Below are 25,351 nucleotides of genomic sequence, written 5' to 3'. Positions count from 1 at the left end.
CCACAATGTTATTTATTTTAAAAATCAACTAAATGATCAAAATATGAATATGCTGAGATTTGAGCAATTGCACAAAGGGCAATGTTTCAACATTCTGGCTAACCTAAATACTTCTGGTCTGCATATACAGAAATTCCCCTTATTAAAAGCACAGACCTTAGTATGCTTTGCAGGTGTTGCAGTCTCCCTGTCTGAGAGAAGAGCCTTTTCCTGGGCTGTCTTGTCAAAGTGTTGTTTTAAAAACTGTGTTGAAATCTTTGGGATTTCTTCATTCATAGTTGCATTGACTACTGCAATAAGAAAAGAAGAACAAAAGGGTTTTTCTAAGCCTAGTATTTTATTATAATTGTCTAACAGTGAGTTATTTTTAAAAAAAAAATGATTAAACTGAACCAGTTGCACTCAACCTTGCAGAACTGGAGAATCACTCTGATGAAAATACAGAAAACCATAGAATAATTGAAGAGTAACATATCACATATTGTTTTGCAATGTATAACTTGTGTTAATGTCAGGACTAGAGCTGGTTGAATACTGAAAAATCAGCTTTCGTGAACATTATTCATATTCTGCAGAGCTGTTATTTCAACCCTAATTTTACCCGTTGTTATTCACTATTTACAAACATTTGCATAAATGGGTTTTTGTTTTAACAAATGTTAGGAGAATGGCTTTTCTTCATGGCCCCAAGTCAGTAGATCATTTAACATGTGCTTAAAGTCCACCTCATTTACAAAGTGCTACAGTGTGTACGGCAACACCCATTGTTTCAGATTCTCTGTGTATATAAAATCTCCCCACTGTATTTTTCACTGCATGCGTCTGATGAAGTGAGCTGTAGCTCACGAAAACTTATACCCAAATAAATTGGTTAGTCTCTAAGGTGCCACAAGTACTCCTTTTCTTTTTGCGAATACAGACTAACACGGCTGTTACTCTGAAACATGTAAATCCCATCAAAGTCAACGGGTGTGTTTTGCTGAACAGAAATGGATTACTGGGCCCATATTCACCTGTGAACAATGGTATTTTTGTGCGACCAAGTGTATATGCTGTTTGTCATTTCTTAGTCTTTATTCTCCTGCTTAAAATCTTCCTGATTTTCTTACCTGTTTCATCAATATGTTGAGTGAAATTAGAAGCCTTGCTTGTCTGATGGTTAGATTGTTCAACATAAGAAACCTGTGGAAAAAATTTTAATTTTAATGCAGGATTTAGTGTAATATGTCTAAGTTTTCTATTTGCATGGAGACATTCAGAACAAATGTTTTATGAAGGTAAAGTCTGAATGAAAACCCAATTAATCAACACATTGAAGCAACACTTATAAAACACCTATTTTAAAATGATTGCCTGCCACAAAATCAGGGAAGTTTCCACTAGCACATCGAGATCTTGTTATACTAAGTGGTAACAGAGTTAAAAAGCAAAGCAAATATGCAGTCCCAATATCAGCATCTCTGTACAGTGACCTGGTGACATAATTATTAACTGATACACTTAACCTCTTCCGTTTGAAAGGCTTCCAACTGAGTTCCTTTGGAGGTCACTTCATTCTGTTCAGCTTCTCTGCTGCTGCTTGATACTGTGAGCTGACTACTACTTTTCACCTCCTAAAGACAAATAAAAGTAATTACACATTAACAGTTTAATGATAAATTGAAAAACTTAATGTTTGCCTATGAATGGCTTTTCACTAATGTTATCACTTAAAAAGTATTGTTTGAAAAATATATTTTTCAGCAGGTTCCCATTATTACTGTAGTTCATATGGATAAGAACTATAAACAACCAAAGACAGGCCTTGTTATATAATAGAACATATGTTGTCATTTCATTACTGCAATCGGAGTTTGAGCTGCAGGTACTAAAGTTCCATGGATAAGCATAAGATGCAAAGTGATGACCAGGAGAGCATGGGAAGCTGATCCTGCTTTAATGAAGGTGACTCTGCATAGCAGCTCAGTTACTCCTTATTAGTAGGAATCAGGCCAGAGGCACTTTACAGTACATTCTATAATGTTTTTGCATGAGAGAGAGAGTGTACAAAGATGTGTGCACATGTAAATGCATTTGCACGTTTGTATGTGCACAAATGGAGGCTGCATAGGCACTTTCAGACTCATACTGCCTTCAGTCTTAACAGAAGATCCAATGTAACATATGTGCTGCTTTTATATTTGAAAAGAAAGGCAATTGTGGTCTAATAGACTGAGTACAGGGCTGAAAGTTTTGAGAGATAGTTTTATATCTGTGTAAACTAAATTAATGTCTATGATGCCTATCATGGCGACAGTTACATTCAGTTTCATCCCAGATTCTGCCACTGACTTGCTTTCTGGCCTAGCACAAGTCACTTAACTTCTGTGTGCCTCATTTACCTATCTGGTAAACATTATATTCTTCCCATTTTACAATCTTCATAAAATGCTTTGAGACTTCCTGATGAAAAGCATTCCATAAGTACAAACTATTATTATTTATATCCATTTGCGGAAGTTTTTCGAAAGTTTTGCGATCTATGCTTGACAAATCAACTCACCTATTTGTCTATATCAAATAGAAAACTCCTTCATAAAAGAGGGACTCACCCATTAGTTTCTGCTGAATCTAAGCTTCCAATTTAAAGGGGAAAAAAAGGTGTCTAATCCTTCTTCAGAAGAAACTCCCAAATGCTCAGTGAGAATACAAATCAAAGCTGTGTTGTGTAAGTGAGGCTGCAGATATGCACTCTGAAGAATAGAGAGCTACTGACTTCCTAAATCTCCAACCTTGGAACCTGCTTCCAGCCAAATAAGCCATGAGTGTAACAGTTGCCTCCCCGGCTCCATGCACTCAGTCCCTTTATGGCAATAGAGCCATTCCATGGCTATTACTCCTGCCTCAGGACCAAGGTAGCCTCCATGGAGCTTGCACCTACATGAAGGAATGTCGGAGAAATCTATGTAGTGGAAGATCCACTGATTGGCCCCCAAATCCCTGCTGCATGGTGAGCTGCCAGGAACCTTTGGCTCCATGGCAGAAAGACTACCTGCATCCCCATCATAGGCTTTATGAATCTCGCCCCCCATCCACCAGGCAGTAACATTCTCTGATTAGGCTAGAAGAGGAATTAAAATATTGGTACAGGTAGAATAAATCTTTTGGCTAGTGACCCAATGGATGATTTAGTGGGTCACTAACCTCATTTATCTTAGTCACTGCCGTGCTTGCATTGTAAAAGTGCATGCAGGGTTTGGGATAGGCAAGATGGGGACATGACTGACATTAGGGACATAGAGCAGTTTTGAGAGTTAGCTTCCCAGAAAGACAAAAAGGCTTCAGTGTTTGCTCCCCACAAAGCTGAAGGGAGGCAACTTGCAAAGATTTAGAGATCTATCTTGCCCTCCTCTCAAATAGTTATATTTTACATATACGTACATCTTCGCATTTAGGCATGGGTGTTTTAGATCTGTAAGTCAAGATCTCATTATTGAAAAAACTCATCATAAGATGCAAAATATGTTGATGTTTGTCATTATATGTTGTTTGAATTGTATAAAGTATTAAAAAGGAATATAATTAAGCTTAATGTAGTCAGAAACCAAACCTAATCACAGCATCATTGCTGCAACATTTATATCTGCTTATGAAATAGCTACTATGTTGCTAAAAGTCACAATGGCATAAAATAATAGCCATAGCTATGTAAAGCTATAATTAACAGTACCTTAAGCAGCCGTAAATATTAAGGACCAAATTTTGACCCTATACTTACATGGCTATTGGTGATGGAAGGGGAGGAGGGAACTCCCTACCTTTATATGGCTTGCTTAAAAGCTGGTTGAAATTTCACTTGGGGAAGCACATGGGCTGCTACAGAGATGCTGCTCCTCAGAACCCACCCCTCTGTACTGGCCACCAATATGTTGTCAGGGAGAGTATAATTCACCCCTTAAGGGGCTGTGCTCCACACACAAACACACTGGGAAGCATTCTACAGAATGCCATTCAGTGCTCCCCACTGTACCCAATGTACAGCTGCAGCTAAATCTAGTCCTAATATTAACACTGTCCCATTATCCTGATTAGAGTTATGCCTGCAAAGAGAAGATGACTTCTTTGTCTGTCTTTCTGGGATGTACATTATTAAAATTATATTTTATTCACAGTGGCTAAATACTTTCTAATTTCAAGGATGAAATAATTTGAATTGCATAGCACAGGATCAATAGTCTGTGTATGTAAACAATTCATAACTGTGGGATGTTCACAACTCATTATGACTTTGGGAACTCACAACTAGTGAATGGTGTGATGATCTCAGTTTGTGATTCTTTGTGCATGAATGTGCCCGTAACTTCCAAAATCCAAGTTTCAGCCAGGCCGACACTGCTGATCAGGGGTAGAACTTGTGGCATGAGTAAAATTACAGTAGATGAGAAAGTGATTATTTTTTTCTTTGCTTTATAGGGTACAATAATATTGTCTAAAATACATAACTGACATGACATCTAAGAACACCTAAAGAAGCTGAAAAGTGCTAGAGATCAATAATATGCATTGAAAGCAGCTGGTAGAGAAAGGCATAGAACGTTAATGACATTATGATGTCAAATTCACCCAATATTGAGACAAAGGAATACCACAAGTAACTTTGTGATTCACCCATACACATCTCCACAAGAATATTAGATATCTTTAAGGATTTGTGAACTGGTGCACGACAGTAAGAGGATGAATGCTGTGGCCAAGATGCTGAAAGTGTTACAAAGGTGTCAGTCAGAGCATGTATAATTCTATCAGGAGAGAACAGTTGCAGGTATCCATCTGTGCAGGGACACAGAAGACAACAGTAGAGAAAAATGTCAGTATTTTTAGAGCTAGATGTGAAAACACCTTCTACTATGATGATGGCTTTCCCTGTGATCTGGGGCCCCCTTTAACACACTGCCAACTAGACAATGGTTAATCATGTGGCAAGTTGGGACAGCTGTTCATTATGCACAATGTTCACTTCCCTGTTACTTCATCTTCTCATTCTCCTCCACCCTTCTCTTTGTTGGTTCCTTCCACCTGTTAAATCTTATCATTATCGTAGCCTGTGGGCTGTCTGGGGAAGATACTGTGTTATTTAAGTGTGTGTACAACATCTACCACAATGCGACCTAGATCAGGATCTCTAGAGACTCCTGTTGTATAAATATTAAAAATTGTTAAAAAAATTAAAATAATCTTTAGGAGGAAGCAAACATGAGCATAAGTCTGTATATATTTGCACTAGGAGACTGAATTTTTATTCAGGTGTTCAGATGCTATTACTGAATAGAACTGTAATTGCTACACTAGCTTTATATGTTAGTGGCCAATGCATCAATTTTAGGGCCCCTGTGCTGCAATATCTGACACAGAATCCTGTTGTAAAATGTTCCAAGATTTGTTTTTCAGTAATTGTCTGTGTTGTACACTTTGGACCTAGGTTTGCCTTTTCCTTTTGTCTGACAATTTTTGGAGTTTCCCATCTCTGTGTTGTGGCAGAAAAAGAAAGAGGATTACTTTATAGAGTAAAATTATTTGTATGGAGAAACAGAAAATCTGCCAAAAGAAAACAGGACTGGATAGCTTGATGATCCACACTAGAAAATATAGCCTTTCACCAATTCATATTTGAATCATGTTGGTATTTATCTTAATTTGTATGTTGTGCCCACCACTCAGTCTCTGTTCAGGTGCCTAAATCAACATTTTATACATATCTTATTAAAATAAAAACTTATTCCAGGATACAGCTCTGTACAAATCTATTGCCCCGTACAGGTAAAAGCATAAATAAATTCACGAGACTGCCAATGGAGTTTTCTTTAGACTATCTTTTTCAGTCTTTTACCTAGGCAGGGCAATCAGAAAGAGAGAGAATTAGTGTTGGTTTCTCGAGGACTAGGTGGACTATTAGATTCTTCAGGGAGGTTAGTCAGTTCCTCTCTCTGAAAGAAGCAGTGATCATATCCACCAGTACTAGCCCAGCTGCTTGTCACTGGCTTTCACTAGCCAGGCGGGACAAGAATCCATTTTACAAGTGTCTTGAGCTTCTTCTCCTTCCATGATGGGCCAAATTAAGTAAAGGGTGATGCTTTCTGTTCTGGTTTGGTGTCCTCAGTCCCAGGAAGTTTGGCTTATATTCAGTTTATCCTTTCTGTGAGGTAGGCTGAGAACTCTTTGCTGCAGTAAGTGTTTGTGTCTGACATCCCGATTATGCAGTCTTGATTGATTAGCCAGTTTACTCTACAGAACAATTCTGCAAGCTGTGACTTTGCAGCTTCTGAGGCACAATCAAAAAGGTTCTCTTCATTTCCAGCATGGCAGTAGTGTATTCCTGAAGAAGTCTTTGTGCCTTTGTTGAATGGATTCTGATTGGATTTTTTGTCAACAGTGAGTTAGTGTTCTGCTTTCACTGTTCATATGATGTGGGTTGTCAATGAATGAAAGTGATCTATGGGGTTGATGTAGGGGATTTAGGGACCAAAACGTCAGTGGTTGTGGCTACCATACAGTTATATTGTTCTACCTACTCATCAGCACTTTGGTCATTTAGTTGGAAAGTTAGAGTTTCTAGAGCATTTTTAGAGTACACTGTGTACAAGAACCTTTAAGAGAAAATCACTCTGGCTGGTTCAACTAATCAAACAGGAGTAGTGGGGAAACCATGATCTCTTATTGGATTAGTTGGTGGATGGACCAGGAAAGAAGTGTGCTTATCATGCTCCCAATGTCCACTCCCAGGCTAAAGATAAGGTTCCATGTGTGACTGACAGTGTGTATAGCCACATCACATGACCACCACGAAAACTGGCGCCTCTCAGCCGTTTCATCAGAAAAGGGAAAGAATGACTAGCCACAAAGAGTGAAAAGTAGTGTTACCTGATGAAGGTCTCTCCAGAACAAGAATGAAGATGCACGGGCAGTGTGGGGCACAGGCACTGCTGCTCCCCATTTTGTAGGTAAACCACAGATTTTAGTTTTCAGTGTCATTAATATGGCAACTTTCACAAGCACTAAATTCATTGTGACAGAGTGCAAGGTATGAAAGCCTCAGTCAGCACTCTGTTCACAGCAACTCTAATCAGGCAAATCAGATTGACGCTGACTAAACAGAGCTGTGCCTAATTTGTGGGTGGGGCAGGGCAGGGCGGCTAATTAATCCATTAGCCCACAAATAGGCACAGGAAGGAAGTGAAAAAAGGGGAAAGCAGGCAGTAAGAGGGGGAGAGAGATTCCCTCCCTTGCTTGATAAAGGAGGTATGTATGTTATGAAGGTGATGGGACTCCTTTATAAATAAACTGCACAAGGTGTTGGACCAGCACAAGGGTCTCTGCGTAGTTTGTCAACTGAGACAGAAGCAGGACCAAGGAGGCCCTGTTACACTCAAATTAAAAAAGAGAAACAGGAGGATGCTTGTGGCAAAAGAAAAAAAAGAAGACAAATAGTTGAATATTATTTGAATATTTCACTTACATATTTTGAATAAAAAGCCACGCAGTTTGTTTATTGTAACAATATTTTAATACATATATGTAACAGTACCTTCAGTACAACTGTTTAAATAAGTGAAATGAGCTGTTTAGCATCTTGGATCAAAGTTTTGGATTCATCTATACTTTGAGATCTGTATCCAAATTGAAAGATTTTGTCTGAGGTTTGATTCAATGATCTTGAGAAAGCTTTCTGCTACTAAAGTATATAATCACGTTTTCCATGAAAGTGCAGTTCCTTTAAGAATAAATAGGATTTTATGGTCTTGCACTAATTATTTAATCTAAATTTAAAGACTATTCCACATAGTCTGAGTGATTTTATTTCCAGTGAATTTGACTATTTCTGCTGATTATTTGAGAGAGAATCCTCAACAGGGTATAAAGGGCAAAGATGCTGAGGCTGATGTGCTAAGAATTTACGCCTTTATCAAAGATAAAAGGGAGCCATCTGAGTGGCTTGGTAGAGAACTAGATTTAAAAACTACTCACCCTTAGACCAGGCAAAACCAGACTTACCATAGAAACATCACTGTTCAACTCTGGGGGAGAGAACTGATCACATTATTTCTTGGCATAGCCTACCTCATTGCCCCTTGCAGATAAGTGGCAGCAAAAGATAGCTCATGTCAGCCTAAAAATGGGGGCAAGAGTTGACCTTATGTGACATGAGTAAAACAGCTGCAGAGGGAAAAGGCTGAGTGAAACACCGAATTCACAAAAATTGAAGCCTCACTTTTCATATATATTTTTCTAATTTGGATCCAAATCCTCCCTGGCTCCTTATGCAGTGAAGTCAATGAATAAGATGGGCTGGTTTTTGCCCTATTCAATGGTAATATAGAGCTCCTATATTGTATAGCGCTTTTGATCTGTAGATCTGACAGCACTTCACAAAAGAAGGAAAGTATCATTATCCCCATATTAAAGATAAGGAAACGGGCACAGCGAGGTTGAGTGATTTATGCAGGGTGACACAGCAAGTCAGTGGTAGAGCTGGGAATAAAACCCAAGTCTCCTGACTCCCAATCCAATGCTCAGTCTTACTGGACCACACTCCCTCTCTCTCTTTTTGGAGTAATGGGAGCTCAGCATCTCTAAAACCCATACTAGTTTTATTTATGTGCCTAACTCTAGGCACTCAAGCTTGAAAATGTTGCCCTAAAGTTTTGTCTTAGCTCTAAACCATTTCTCTGTTCAGTCCATAAAACTTGAACTAGATTATCTGGCTTCTCCTTTTCCCAAAAAGGATCTCATTGTCCTGAGGATCGTCTAGCTTCCATAGAGTCCCTAGCTCACCTCCCTTAGGCCCTCTGATTCTCAATGCCCTGTTGGTACCAAGCTCCCTGACTATTCATCACAGATCTCGTTATCTTGTGGAGTAGCTAAGTTTTCTGACTCATCTTCCCCCTCTCCCACCCCAGCTCTCATTGCTCTGTGAAGGACTTTTGGGTTCATTGACTCATCCTTTATACTGCTGTGCAGAGCTCCTAGCCTCTGGCTTTGCTAGACTCTTGCCTTCTTAGACATTACCAGCACTGTAATCTATTTATAGTGAAAAAATACGAGTTTATTAACAAAGGTTAACATTTAAGACTAGTGAGCAAATATAATAAGAACTGGTCACAAGTAAAACAAAAGGAATAACATATGTCTTATAGACTAAACTTAACTTTAATAGGTTAAGGCCTTGTCTAAAGATGTCTGTCTTACCCAGATGTCCTTTACAGTGTTTTTCAACCAAACCCTGGTTGAGATCCCATTTTAATGAATGGAATCACACTGCCCAATTAGTCCCTCGGTGCAGGATCAAACAGGGGTCCTGTTTTGTTTTCCTCTTATACCCCAAAGTTCATAATCTTTCCACACACACCCAAAGGCAGGACAACACTGTGGGTTTTAGCTTCCAGTGTCTTCCAGTGTTGACTTTACATCCCCACATTGATTTGGAATGCAAATGTAGCTCCCATTGTGTTTGCCTTACAATGCTTAATTTACATCAGAGACTGGGATAGATGAATAGACATGCTTTGTCTGATAGAAACCATATTTGTCACCACTGACTGGTTACATAGTTTAAAACATATTTTTAGCATGTACGTATCTGCATCACAAACAGGAATGAGGCAAAATATTTAGATGAGAATGATGGGGAAAATATTGGCAGGCTGGTCAACATACAACTCTGACACTACCTTAGTTCCAAATAAAGATGCAAATGCACCTTGTCCGTGCAGGATTTATTGTATGGTGAATCAAATGTGAAAGCATGGAATTTATCTGACAGGCTGGAGTGAATGCACACCACCAAATATGCAATCTTCAGTGTAATAAGAAACTTGAGCTTGCAAAATCTAAAGGCTGAAAAGAGGCTTTCATCCAATTAGTAATATCTCAAGAATTATACCTCTTAATTAGATTTTCAAATACATCATATCCCTAATGAAGACTAAGCAGAAATCAGCTTTCCTTCTACAGGTTTGTGAAAAGCTGAAAATACAGTTAAGAAGACTTTTAGTCATCTATTCTCTCATCTTTGTGTGGAGCTTACACAATAAATCCTATTAACACTAATGTAAGTTACAGGCATAAATCCTCTGTACTTCAGTGGAGAGAATAGATCCCTTGCTGTTAAAAAAGATCAGACTGTGAGCAACAGAGAAGACATTCAAGCAGTTTTTATGTGAGGTAAGTGAAAGTATCTGTTAGGTGCTGGATTTATGGCACAGAAGTCAGATGGCCTATCTAACTAAAACTTTTAATAGCCTATCTGGAAACTTTGGTAGCCAGCATAATTATCAGTGAAAAATCTTTGTGGGAAAGCATTGATAGATTCACTGCACCATCCCTTCCCAATTGTTCCTCCACACATGCCTCTTTTCTTCCTTGTTTTTCTGTACATTTGTGTCTCCTCTTTCTTTCTCTCCTCTAGTCTATCTCATCGTTTTGTTTGTCTTATTGCTTTCTCTTCCTTTATGGAAGCATCTCCAAAATTTTGAAAGCTGAGCCCCACCAGTTCCATGAAAAATGAATCCAACAGTGTCATGTTAAAGGCATTACCCATGTTTTACAATTTAAATTTAATATGATTAAATAGTATTTTAAAATGCTTCCTTTGTCAGCCTTCATAATGTGATACTTCCACTTCCTTCTTGTAAGATTTGAAGAGCAGTGAAATAGTTAATAATCACACCTGACAGGATTATTTGGTGAAAAAATGTTTTGGGGAAACATTTATTTGTTGGAACCAAAACTCTTTTTTTGAAATAGGGCTGGTTTTGACGAATCTCCTGACTCAAAAAAGTTTTGGAAACAAAACAAAACAAAAAAACTTTTGAAAAGTAAGGTTTGTTTTCTGAGTTGAAATGACTTTGTTTTAAAATTTTAGTAAATTTAGACAAAGATTTTAAAAAGTCAGAATCTAAACAAATGTATAGATGTTATTGAAACAAAACATTTTGATTGACCCAAACCAATTTATATTTTTTAATTATTTTTATTCAGTGAAAAATTAAGATTCTGACTTTTTGGTCTCAATTTGAGATGGAGAAAAATTTTTGGTATCTCTATTTTTTACGGGACAGGAAAAACCATTTCCCACCCAGATCTATTAATGATGTTGACATTTAGCATATCACATTGACATCTGAGTTAGCATCCTTTTGAAATTAAGGGAGTGGTTCACATTTGAGATTAATAGCTTCTCTGAAACTCAGGTAGACACCACTGCATACATTATATTTGATTCATATTTGGTATTCTTCACAACCATAATATTTTTTTAATGTGAAAACTGGTATCCAAGGTATAGCTACCATGATGTAGCATACCAGCCCCTACAGTGGTGTTATAAACAAGTACAACTTGAAGGAACCTAGAAGTTGTTCTAAATTGTGTTAGGGACTGAACTGGCCTGGGCCAGACCCAGGATCAGGGAGAAGCAAAAAGGAGATGTAAATCGCTAGTTTGGTGCACTTGGGGACTCAGCCCAGTATCAATAAAAATGTTTAAAGCTCTATAAAATGGTGGTATAAAGATTTTATTGGTTGGGATGACTTCCATAATTCACTCTCAGCTTTGCCACTCATGAGTAATGTGGCCATTATAAACTCACACTGATAAAATCTTTGTACCACATCATTTTGTATTTTCTACATAGTATATCATGTCATTTGTGATGATTTCTTTTGTGATATTAGAGAGCTGTTTCCAGAGGAAAATGCAGATAGCTTTCCTTTAAATACATCCTGCAAATACTTCCTTTAAAAATTACTTACATAGATTTTTATGTGCTGAAGGCTCCAAATAGCAAGAGTGAGAAGATAATTCACCTAATAATTTACTTATTAATTTTATGTATTAGTCCTTAGATTCTAACGATAGCTAGGAAAAATCTAGGATAGATGGATCATTCCTCATATGGGTGTGTGTGGAACTGTACTTGACAGAGTAGTGAAAAGACAAGGATTTCCCAGAAGATTTTCCAATCTAGGGATTGCTCCTTCTAGGCCACGTCCATAGTAAGCACTGTACCCTTCCAGGCCCAGCCATAGTATGTCATAGTTCAGCTTTTTGACCCAGTGCAACCAGCTAGCTCTGCTGGCTTATGCGTTGACGCATCCCTCTCTGCCCCTTTCAGGGCACTGTGCTCCTGGGGAAGTAGGGACAGAATAATCCTGGCATCTCCCACATAGCAGGAGCTGCAAACCTCCCTAACACTTATGCAGGCAGTGCTAAAGTGGGGAAAGTTTCCTTATTACTTACCCTATGACACACCCATGCATCTATATCAAGGGCCAGGCAGAGTCTGGCCCTTTATATGGTGGACAACATAATGAGAAATGACAACATTCTATGAGTGGGAAAGGATGAGGGATATATGAGAATGAAAGGAAAGCTGCCCTTTCAAGTCCATTACATTGTCTGCTGGCATTACAACCACCCCATGCGAGGGTGCACATCATGCTGTACTAAGGAATCCAAGTGAAGGTGAACCATAGGGAGTTATATATATGGTAATTATTTTAGTATAATAGGATTTATTTCAACATATTCTATCAATAACAATTTTTTGAATAAAAAAAACTATGAAAACCCTGTTTGGTATTCCACTGATCTGATTCTATATGGTTCATGGCCATGCTCTGGGAGGATGTGGAGGGAGGTTGGTAGCTTTGATATCAATAGCATGGTGCATGCAGAGATGTCTCAGTGGAATGAGAGCCACCAATCTGCAATTTCAGGGAACTAAAATGAAAAAAAAAACATAATTATCCATCTTATCCTTGTTATTTGGGGCATTCAGCTCATAAAATACATATTTTAGTTCTTTTTCCAAAACAAGTCTTTGAGAAGAATGAACACATTGGAGTCAGATTATATCTGTCAGAAGCTATCAAAATAATTTTCTTATTGTACCAAATCCACATAATCTTCCTGAATGCTAACATTTGCATGGGGATCTTTACGAAAGTAGATATATGTATTAAAAACCAGTACTGCCAGAGTTCCCTATTGGCTCCACATCTAAGATAGTTGCAGAAAGTTATTCTAACAAAGGTCAGGAACAACTAAGGCTTCTGACACAAAAATCAGTTAAGCAATTTATCATGTGACACAGATTGAAAAAGTGTGGAATTCTACAGACAATTCCCCCTTTTCCAAACCTCTCTCTTTCATAGCTCCATCTACCATTTTATGTATTCCCCACTCAGTTTTTATTTTCTTCTTTAAAAATAAATAACTAAAAAGTAATTCTGCTCTACTTATAAGAAAGCATGTGAAGGTTTTGTTAGGATGGAAAGTAACTCTCAGGGGAAAAAGCTATTTTTTGTAAAAGTGTGAACCCCTGAACGACAAACAGCTGTGATGATAAGATTGTAAGAGATGTGATGAGTTGTTGTGCCCCAATACTATAGGGATCCCAGAGGTGTACTCTTTTCCCTCCCACTTGTAATCTTTAAGAGCAAGATTATTTCTCTTCTAAAGGGCACACAGACTAGATTATTTCTCTTCTCAAGGGCACACAGACTAGTAAAGGAATTTCAGTCCCCTCTTTACTCCCGGTGCAAACTCCCTGCATCGTCGGTCACACCACAGCGGCGAAAGCAGTCTCCACAGGGCCACTACTCTCCATGTCATGCATCTGGGTGAGGAGTGGGGCGGATGGGAATGCGGAATAACCAGAACTAAGCAACCTGCTGACATGACCCTGAGTGGGGAAGAAACCTGCAACTGGCATGGATGTTGAGCAAATTACTTCCCCTCTGGAGCAGGAGGGAAGGAGAGCATGAAATAAACTGATTCTCAGTGTTCAGAGGAACAGCCGTGTTAGTCTGTATTCGCAAAAAGAAAAGGAGTACTTGTGGCACCTTAGAGACTAACCAATTTATTTGAGCATGAGCTTTCGTGAGCTACAGCTCACTTCATTATTTGAGCATGAGCTTTCGTGAGCTACAGCTCACTTCATCAGATGTGATGAAGTGAGCTGTAGCTCACGAAAGCTCATGCTCAAATAAATTGGTTAGTCTCTAAGGTGCCACAAGTACTCCTTTTCTTTTTGATTCTCAGTGTGACTCCCCTGGTACAAAATACAGCTCTCCCTCAGTACAGATATGTGCTCTCTTTATTTAGGGAAGGCTTTATGTTACCGTCTACCCCAAAGAGAGTGGAACTGATGATTGTTGACTCAGTAAGGGCCAGATTCTGATACCCTACTGCTTTTGGAGTAAAGAACTATTCCTGAATAAGGATATCAAAACGTGGCCTTACTTCTGGACCGATTAGATTGGTAGAATAAGAATAGGCCTGACTCTCCCCCTGACTTGAATTTAACCCACCACTTAATTTTATTTTACTTTTAAAGCTTCAGTTCACTTTCAAAGTGTGCATATGATTTTCCCTGGCCTCAGCACGTCTCATTTCATACTGAAACTAGAAGTGGAAACAGTGAGATATTGTGAGAGACTTTTTGTGGTATTTCTGGGCTGACTGGAAACAAAAAATGTTTATTCTCTTGAGATTTCCAGCCCTGTTTTTCACACTCAGGAGGTTGGATAGTTCAGGTAATCCATACTTTTGGGATCATGTGTGAACTGAACTGTATTTCTAAACCTGTTGAAGCTGATAGAGAAAATAGTAAAAGTGGCAAAGAAAGTGATATGTTCAGTGGAAGAATTTAACAATAGAAGAAGAGGTACGTTAAAAAGAATGTTAAAAGAATGTTTCTAGGCTACAAAGTCAAGCACTCAAAAGTTAGAAAACCAGAATGTAGATCGGGGTGGGCAAACTGTGGGCCACATCTGGCCGTCAGACCATTTAATGTGGCCCTCAGCTCCCACCAGGGAGTGGGGTCAGGGGTTTGCCCTCCTCTGGAGCTCCAGCCGCGGAGTGGGGTTGGGGGCTTGCCCCGCAGCACCCGGGAAGCAACTGGCTTGACCCCCCTCCAGGTCCCATGTAGTATGCGGAGGCATGGCCAGGCAGCTCTGCGCATTGCCCCATCTGCAGGCGTCACTCCCGCAGTTCCCATTGGCCGGGAACCATGGCCAGTGGGAGCTGCAGAGGTGGCACCTGTGGACGGGGCAGCATGCAGAGCCACCTGGCTGTGCCTCGGAGCCGGATGGGGGACATGCTTCTGGGAGCTGCTTGTGATAAGCACTGCCCGGAGCCTGCACCCCTGAGCCCACCCCCCCCCCCACCGCGTCCTAACCCCCTACAGCCCTGATCCACTCTCTGAACCCCTCAATCCCAGCCCAGAGCCCCCTCTTGTACCCCAAGGCCCTCATCCCCAGAGCCCGCACCCCCAACCAGAGCCCTCACCCCCCCATACCCCAGCAGCCTGGCCCATCAGTGATGTTCCTCCCACCCTCTAAACCGATTGGTCCTATCCCGGAGCACCTTTCTGCACCCCAAACCCGTCATCCCCAGCCCCACCCCAGAGCCCTCACCCCCAGCCGGAGCCCTGACACCCCTCCCCCATACCCCAACCCCCTGCCCCAGCCCTGATCCCCCTCCCACCCTCCAAACCCTTCAGTCCCAACCTGGAGCCCCCTCCTGCACCCTGAACTCCTGATTTCTGGCCCCACACCAGAGCCCGCACCCCAGCCGGAGCCCTCACCCCCTCCTGCACCCCTACCCCCAATTTCCTGAGCATTCATGACCCGCCATACAATTTCCATACCCCAATGTGGCCCTCAGGCCAAAAAATTTCCCACCCCTGATGTAGACTGCCCATGCATACTTAATTCTGCCCCCTTATGCATGAGCATTACGTAAGTAAATTTAGGAGCATAAATCTCACTGAAAGTCAGTAGGATTTAGGGTCTGAAGTAGGTAATTTGGAAATTTTAATCACAATTTAATTACATGATCACATACTATTTTTGCATAGGACCCTGCCTCATTCAGTGAAGAGGATGGACAGTGCTTAGGAAATGAGGCAGACGTTCAATATTTTTATCTTCTTCATTCAGCTAGTGATCCCTGCCTTATTTACTGAGAACTGTGCAATGAATGCAGAATTATTCATTTCCTCATAGTGTTTTCCAGGGCGATCCTCACTGTAATATCTGCATGCCTCAAAATTAAAGAATTTATCTTTTACTGAGAGATGAGAGATTTATTATTCTCATTTTACAGATGGGGAAACTGAAACAAAAAGACTTGCCGGAGGCCACAGTAAAAAAGTGACAAAGCTGGGATTAGAATTCAGGAGTACCCGACTCCCGACCCTGTGTTCATTCCTCCAGACCACTGCTAGAGATGCTGAGCAGCTACATTTCCCATGAAACAGGGGTTGTGTGGGGAAAATATAGTACCCAATTGTATAAATAAAGGCTGTATCTTAATGTTTACACACATGGGGCTGAATTACAGGCAATTGTAGAGCTAGCATTTCCTAACTTTTGAGTGCTTGACCTTCCAACCTTAACATTATTTTAACTTTTTTTTAACGTAATGTCCAAGATATTTTTTTTATTTTAATGGAAAAAAGTACAAACAAATTCTATCATGAATAACTGTAACTCCCCCCTCATCAAGTTTGGCTGCGTTATAAACTTTTGAAATTCTGTCCAGATGTATACTTCTCTGATTGGTTTCAGAGTAGCAGCCGTGTTAGTCTGTATTGTCAAAAAGAAAAGGAGGACTTGTGGCACCTTAGAGACTAACCAATTTATTTGAGCATAAGCTTTTGTGAGCTACAGCTCACTTCATCGGATGCAATGTAGAGCTCACGAAAGCTCATGCTCAAATAAATTGGTTAGTCTCTAAGGTGCCACAAGTACTCCACTTCTCTGATTGTTCATCATCAACACGGGTTGAGCCCTGCCCTTCAGCAGTGCAGTAGAGCTTAAGCTAACTACACTGGTTATCAGCATGATAAGACTGATACTCAGGGGCAGGGAGAAAGTGAGGGTGTGGACTGCTCGGGTTATTTTGCTGGGTCTGGGAGGCTGTCCGTTTCCAGGGTTTCCACTGCATTGTGGGCGGCTGCTGCTGCTGCTTTGGCGGTGATGTGGATGCAGCCTTTTAGAATGCTTATGTTCAGTTATTATTTTGGCAGGCTGCCAAAATTTACCTGAGGGACACAAGTAAGAGATGGGAAATAACAATTTAATAATTTTATAACTCAGCAAAACCTAGAGAGAATGTCATGTGACAAAGAAAAGGCATGTCTACGGTCCTATGGATTTCTCTTTGCTGACCTGAAAAGCCCTGCTACAAACATTAGAAATGCTGGAGCACCTAAAAAAAGTTGCAAGTATCTGTAATGGGAAGTGTTAAGCAATTGAAATATAGGTGTAACTACGAGCTCCCCTATAATAAAATAGATTTGGTGCCTTCCTAAAGGTTAAGAAGTGTATCTCTTTGCATTCCTCTGTTGCTTTTCAATCTGTGTTTTTCAACAGCAGTATTAAGTTTGGAAAGTAGTCTAATGATTGGTCATTGGAAGGTAACTCCACATTCAAAGTTATTCTATTTTTCAAAACTTACTGAGACAATCTGATCTTAAAATGGTGATGTAACTCACCTAGAAACATCTATGTCAATATATTAGAAATGAAAGCTAATTGTTACTATAATTATTGCTAACTGTATTTAAATATTGTCAGATATCTAATATTGCTCTTCTTTTATGTCTCGTTAAACCTGACTAGCTAATATTAGTTATTATTGGGCCAGAATGTCACCTGGTGTAAACTGGCATATTTCATTGACTGGAAACTACATCAATTTACATCAACCAGCGATTTGCCCCTTTATGTCAACAAAAAGTTAATGTAGGTCTGATTCCCCTCTCCACTACACCAATTTCCAACAGTGTACTTTTGTTGAAATTAATGGTGTGAAACTAGTGTAACAGAATATTGAATCAGGCCCATATTTTCTACCGCTGCTATTGCAAAAGAAATGGGTCCCAATTCCACACCTGGAATTAGTCACATGCAGGAGTGGCTCTTACTGATATGGAAAGTTCAAATTCTGACATTGCATTTGGATATGAAGAAAAGTTGTATTAGTCACAAAACGCACAAAAGTCACAGACTGGATTATTCCAAGGGGAGAAATGACTATGACTTTAAAAAAATTAGACCTCAGAGGAAATACAAAGAAATGTTAGTGAGAACATACCCTCTAGCCACCTCTATCGGAAGGAGGTCCTTTCATAGGACAGCAGGGAATAAGCAGCAAAAATATGTGTGGCAGGGAAGGGGGCTGCCTCTCAAGCCTGTCCCCCGTCTGTTCTCTCCTTAGCTATTGATAGGGCAAAGGGGGATGAAAACAGCCTATTTAAGCTAACCCCAGACTTTTCAAAAGAATGTCACTCTCTGGCTAGCTGCCCCATTCTCCCCACTCTGAATGCTTAGATTAGGAACTGTGCCGCTTCTGATGCCACGGGTCTGACTGATCACCTGTTTACAGGAATCAGGAAGGATTTTTTTCCCATTGGCTTGTTGTCTTGTAGGGTTTTTTGCCTTTCTTGCAGACTCCCAGAGGCATATTTGGGTTAGAAATAAATAGGATTTGAGGTTTATATTAATGAATGTATCTTTTTGCTAAGATTACCAACTTGTTGCAGCTTGCAATTGGTGTCCAGTGCAGGTAAAGGCTAAAAGGGCCAGCTCCCAGAAGTGAATGAATCCTGGCATTGTGTAGTTGGACTATGTGCTTATGGTGGGAGGAGCCTGAAATCTTTGTGGACTGAGGTTCTCCCACCATCCCAGCCTTGTGGCCTTTGTTACTCCACCCCCACTTACTCGGGGAAGGGAAGAGGTTTCACAACTGAGCTGAGTCTGTGGGGTAGCTCAGGGAGGCCCTACCCCAAATTACTGTTTGCTTTATGGTTAAATCTCTGTAACCTGGACTGGAACCAGTCAAATGCCTGGCATGTGAGAGCGGAGGGCAGGCAGTGTGGTGCTCTTCCCCAAGGAATAATTAATAAAACTGTGGTCTGCCATGTAAACCCATCCCGGGTGTGTCAATAAGTGTGTCTGTGTGGGAAGGGAGAGTAAATGTGACACTGTGAGAGGGAGAGAATGAGTGAGTTATCTAGGTAGGTCTAGTTGTTGGTGACAGGTTCATATATGTACCAGCAACAACAGACCATTTCATAGGATGCCACTTTCAGACATCACAGAAACACAAAGAGAAGAAAAACTAATAGTTCTCCCTAAACCTTATGCAAACACATTCAAATGCATTTTAAAGCATTAAATAGGCTATACAAGAAGACTACAAAGAAGAAAAGGATCAGTAGACACCTAGATAATCATAGTGTCCATAAGATATTTTAATTAATTTTTAAAGAATCACAATTTCAATTTAAAGACATCTGAGATCATAAATTCTTTATTTTACCACATTCTCCCCATAAAAAATGCAAATGCCTTTTCATATTTCTGCATTTGCAAATCCATGATTTCCACTAAAATGTACCTCCAGACTTAGACGTAACCCACCATTTACTCTTACTTATATTTCATTTATTTAATCTTCAGATTCTGCCTTTGAATACACAAGTTTCCCTTTGACTTCAATGGGAACTGCACAAGCATACCCCCAAGGTAGAATTTGTCTTACTGTGTGTAAATGCTGTGGGTTCTAATGTTCATGAGTAATAAAATGATAAACAGTGGTCTTGTGTAAAGTTACCCTAATTTAACACACTAAGTATGACTACGTTCAAGCTGTAGCTTTATCTTGTGGTACAAAGTTTTATACTTTCATTATTTGAATATCTCTCAAACAAACTCAGTTAATACTGCCATTCACTATCCATTGCTATTTTTCAGAGTGCACAGTATAGATTTGTCATAAAATTCATTGCACTAAGTCTTCATATATTCCAACCTCATTATCTTCTGCAACCATTTTTCATGATATATGATGATGAAGTAATAAAATGCAAAAACCCTTTATCTAAAACATTTGGAATGTGGTTTTATGTAGCATCTGGGTTCTTCCATGCAATTTTTGATCTGTTTAGAGAAGCTGATTAAATTTAAACATGAAAGAAACAGCAAACTCCTTCTAAGGAAAATGGCTTCACAACGCTCCAAGTAAAATATATGCAAAGTACTTGCAGATACTTTTAAAATGAATTACAACCCCAAAGACAAGGTTTTTACAATACTTATCTGTTTTCCTGTAGATCAGCTATAAGTCTAGATCTCTTTTCCACACTGAGGGTTTATCTGCCTAAAGAGTATATGATTACAGTAGCATATATCAAAGATAAAATTACACTCTGTACCTACATTACAAAAACATTGTCTGTCAGTGATCATGAAATTAATCAGCACATTCAGCATGGCAAGTAACAGTATTTCCCCTCAAAGTTATCTAGTGGGTCATAGCTCTTACACTGTTATTATTACCTGTACAGATTTGTGCTCATACTGGTGTTGATCAATGGTCTTTTGTGAAGAGGCAGTCTCCCATTTCTCAAATTGTTTCTTTATGCTTGCTAAGCCACCAGGTACTGTACAGGTCTCTGATTCCTCTATAGCCTAGTGTAATAGATAAAATAAGTGTTAATTACCTGATACAGTAAGAACAGATGTTCATGGAAATAATTTTTTTTCATTAGGGAATAGAAATAATTTGTGTTGTGTATTTACTACTTAAATAACCATTGATTTCCAAAATTTGTGTGGCCACTTAGTGATAACTTCCATCCGCATATTCTACAAGCTCTGCTACCTCATTGTTGGTAGATTCTACATTTAACTAGTTAATACAAAATTTTGAAATTTTTTCTTGCTTCTCTGTAAGATACATTTTGATGTCTGATATCTCACTATTGTTAGAACATATTGCAACAATAGCTAGCAAACAGAACCCATGAATATTAGCATATATCATAATAATAATAATAATAATTAATAATAGTATATGTCATAATAAAACAACCCCCAAATAAGGCTGTCAAAAATACTAAACATATAAACTTTTAAGGCTAGTTGTTAAAACCTCACTGGGTCCCTGTGGGATTACTATCTCATTGATTTATAAAGAATAAAAACATACAAATAATAGTCTGTGGAATTCCCTTATCCAGAGCTTCTTCAACACCATTAACTGGTAGTGTAGAAGAGGTGCTGAGAGAAAAGCAATAGATCCTGTTATATCTAAATCCTCTCTTCCAAAACTGATATCCCAGGTCCCAGTGGCCTCCTTCATGATGCTAAGGATTAGTCGTGTGTATCCAGCAATGTATAATACTGTTTGTATTCACACGGACTATTCAGGCACCAACACAGACAGGCTCAAACCTGCAGGAGGTGATAAACTTGGAGAACCGAGCAGTCATAAATTGAGATGCTGGTAGAACTAGAGGGTTAGTTATTAAAAACCAAACAGTTTGGTTTGCCCTGGAATAGTGCAGACAATGGGTTCCACCTCCTCACTCACTCTGACAGATGGGGTGATGACCAATTACCATCCAGGTTTTTCCAGCTGTCCAGGGGGAATGTAAGCCCAGGGTTCAAACTATGAGTAAAGCCTAACCTCCCACCCCCTTCAGTCTACATGCAAATCAGGCTACCCCCACGGTTGGTCCCATAACCCCATGGGGATAGAGGGTCTGAGCCAGAATCAAGCTGGGAACCAGGATTCAAGCCCTATTACTTTGCAGCGTAGACCAGCCCTACTTGACTTTTGCACTCTGAGAGTCCGCCAGAAGCATTCCACAATTCCATGGGCCTACTTTCTTTGCCCTCTGGAAAGTCAAGTTTGCCCACACTGAACCATGAAGTACTAGAGCAGCCACGTTTTTGGAAGGCACTAGGAAGTCTGGGATGTGTGTGGTTGGACTTGATCCCCATAATGCAGTGTAAATGCTGGAGCCCCAGGTGAGGACCCAGGGTTCAACAACTCCTAATCTGGGGTTACAAATGAGTGTAGACACTCAAGCCCTAGGTTAACAAACCCAGGATCTACTAACTTGAGGTCCACTAACCCTGGTCTTACGCTGCAGCATAAGCATACTCTTGTCCTCCTCTCCATAGAATACTGCTTATATAGAACCCAGCATCAGTGAACCCAGCCAGTGAACCCAGCAAAGCATCAAGTAAGTGGGGCTGTAATTTCTCTATATTGGCTAAGCTATTTGGGCCAGCTAGTATGTATATCTGACAGGAGTAACCAGGCACATCCTAATAAACAGGATTATTTTCAAAAGATGCAAAAGTCATGAAGTTACGGTTGAAAGATGTATATATATGGTTAAGCAAATGTGAACAAGCAGTTGTTTTAGCAAGTGGCCATTTCATGCATGCCTCGCAGAAGTGACGGAATCTTCAGAGATTTATATGGGCAGTGTTAAAATTTCCTTCTCATAGAACCTGATCTTGAATTAATTAGGCAAAATTACCATTGATTTCAACAGTTTTAACTAACTAGGAAGTTCTGGATTGGGGCCAAAGTGTTGTGTTTTTTTACACATGCTAAGTTTATTGAGATTGTTTCAGTTACAGGGGTTACACTTAATACAATTCATCCATTTTGAAAGAGTCACTACTCTTCATATTGGGAATATCATTGAAATTTGTAGTCTCTTTCAAAATGGTAGAATATTTCCAAACAAAAAATCTTTATGCAGCAAACTGTACCACATATAACCCAAAATATGCAACATCAACATGTAGTTAACATATTAAGAGACAGGAGTAGAGTATGTTTGGCATGTTTAAACACATGGCACCCAGATTCTGAGTTGTGGCTGAGGAATGCTGTCACAGCTTTGGCGGGAAGGGGTGCAAAGGTGACTGTAAGACACCTTTGTGCTGCTGTGATCCAGGAGTCTTCTGGGCACCAGTCCAGTCAATGCCCCAACTGTTCATTCTAGAAGTTGGAGACCATAATTCCCTACTTCCAGCTGCAAGAAGAGAGTGCACTTGGAAGGTGTATGATGGTGCCATGCCACTGATGAAGGGGTATCCTTCAGTAGCTGTAATAATCCAGTGATTACGACGTTAGCCTGTGGCTGGGGAGAGCCAGATTAATTTCCTTGCTGTGCCACATACACCCTCTGATCTTGAACAAATTACTCAGGCCTTGCCTACACTGTGGGGGAGGGGAGGGAGAGTGTTTTAACATGTTAACAAGGTAGTTGTTTTCACATGTGGTCAGAGGGTGGAGTCTACGGTTTTCTTTGACCAGCTACCACATGTGAAAACTACAACTGCCTTTTACACTAGGATTTTAACTCCTGTTAAAAATACATCTTTTTTTCCTGGTGTAGGCAGGGTCTTGTCTCTTCCTCATCCGTAAGATGGAAATACTTCCCTATCTCACAGGGATTTTGTGAGATGCAGTAATGGGAGTATCTTAGAGAGAGGAGTGTAAAGTTATTTCTGTGTTCTCTAGGATCTGGACACACTCTCCAGGGCCGGCTCCAGGGGTTATGGTATGTTACCATAAACACTGTAATGAGAGTGTGTATGGTAACACCCATTGTTTCATGTTCTCTGTGTATATAAAATCTCCCCACTGTATTTTCCACTGCATGCGTCCAATGAAGTGAGCTGTAGCTCATGAAAGCTTATGCTCAAATATATTTGTTAGTCGCTAAGGTGCCACAAGTACTCCTTTTCTTTTATTTATATAGGGTCACTCTATAGCTGGTACTACTGATAGACTATCATGACGTTTTATGAAAATTACGCAAGAGTTTATCTTAACTGTATATCAGAAAAGAACAAATCCAGTAGTAAGACAGTTTCTCAAATTAAAATGTGAGTGGATGTTGTACTCAAAGAGCCCATTGCTTAAAAATTCATAAATGATGTGTTTTTTACTATTATGCATAATCTAGGGTTCCTGTATGTTTTACTTCTCATTTCTTACTGCAATCAAGCAGGCGCTGTTTGTTACATGTTGATCTAAAATATTTTCTTCTCAAGCATCCAGAAAGTAATAACTACCTTTTTCCTAGGTATTATTTTTCTCTAAATCTTATCTGAGCTTTGCTCTTTCTAAGCTATACTCAGAGGTATTTTAACAGCTATTGTGATAGACTGTATAATAGCTACAGGCATTTCTATTGTATTTTATAGTTTGGGGAAACATTTTTCCCCCATAAATTTCAAGGCCTGAAGGAACCACTGTAATCCTCTAGTCTGACCTCCTATATAACATAGGCCATAGAACTTCCTCAAAATAATTCCTAAAGCAGATCTTTTAGAAAAAACATCCAAGCTTGATTTAAAAATGGTCAGTGATGGAGAACCCACCATAACCCTTCATAAATTATTCCAATGGTTAATTTTCTCACCATTATAAGTGTATGCCTTATTTTGTAGCAATGGGATTCACTCATCCAAAGTTCTCCCTCAATTTCCCAAGGTGCTGAGATAATTGTGTGACATTGTATATACAGATTAGTGCTGCTAAATGACAGCTCAGCAGAGAATAGGACAAATTTATGTCCAGACTAGTTTGTGACACCACTGTAATTTGGGTTACATGACTGCCAGTTAACTTGAGTTAATTCACACCTTTTTCAATGCTCATCTAGACACTCCACAAGCATTTGTTCTAGGACTCCATGAGCCTTGTATAAATCACAAATATTTGTGTCTTATCAACTCTTTTAATGTTAGCATACTTTTCTGGGTCTGGTTGTTACATCAGTGAGACCTCTGTAAAGTGTTTAAGTGAACTTCTCAGGAAGCCTGGGGAAGATAAAAATGGTAAAAGTAGTTTGCCATTTTCTCTGGTTTTTAGTAGGAGGAAATCATTTAGGAAACTTAAAAACATAATCAGAGCTGTTAACTCCTTCCAGATATTTTTAAGGATCATGCAAATAGAGTGCAACATTTAGAATCTCAAGCCCAAAGTATAACAATTCACTTCTATTAAGTAGTATTTTGATCATCTTTCTGTCTGTGCCCTTCTGCAAGGTTTCTGAGGTACAAATGATAAAGGAACAGGCCACTGAAACCAAACATCATGTGCCTTAGTTCCCACCAGCCTCACATTTCAATTCTCTGTTGTTTCTCTTTTTGCTGTTCAGCATTTTACTACATTTTATAAATATATATAAATCGAAGTGTGTGTATGCACTAGTTCTCCTGTTCACTGGTCCAGGATCTAGGCTTTTTAGGATTATTCCTTTTTAATCTCCTACCTTACATTCTGAAGAGAACTCTGGGGTGTATTCTACAGTCTTTAATTGAGTAAAAAAATAATATAGTGGCTCTTCTTTGTTGAAATAATGTTCCTTCAGACACTCATGGTCTGTCCTTACTTTCATACCAACAGAAAACTCCTACTGATGCCAAAAAGAGTAACTCACTGGAATCAACAGGAGACCAGACTCATTAATGGACTCCTACAC

General features: G+C 39.5%; 1 protein-coding gene across 1 annotated transcript in view; it reads right to left on the bottom strand.

Annotated features, from left to right (window-relative positions):
• XIRP2 (xin actin binding repeat containing 2) overlaps window positions 1-25,351 on the bottom strand; it is a 158,872-nt gene that overhangs the window by 13,835 nt on the left and 119,686 nt on the right. Inside the window, exons 4-7 of the mRNA XM_048869980.2 lie at window positions 20,388-20,519; window positions 1,506-1,613; window positions 1,110-1,182; window positions 157-290 (exon numbers count right to left, since the gene is read on the bottom strand). Coding sequence (XP_048725937.2) covers window positions 157-290; window positions 1,110-1,182; window positions 1,506-1,613; window positions 20,388-20,519 — 447 coding nt within the window. The remainder of the gene's footprint in view (window positions 1-156; window positions 291-1,109; window positions 1,183-1,505; window positions 1,614-20,387; window positions 20,520-25,351) is intronic.

This window comes from Caretta caretta, chromosome 11 (genome assembly GCF_965140235.1).
Source record: "Caretta caretta isolate rCarCar2 chromosome 11, rCarCar1.hap1, whole genome shotgun sequence".
In the NCBI taxonomy this organism is placed as follows: Eukaryota; Metazoa; Chordata; order Testudines; family Cheloniidae; genus Caretta; species Caretta caretta.
This window is presented reverse-complemented; position numbering and strand designations above follow the sequence as displayed.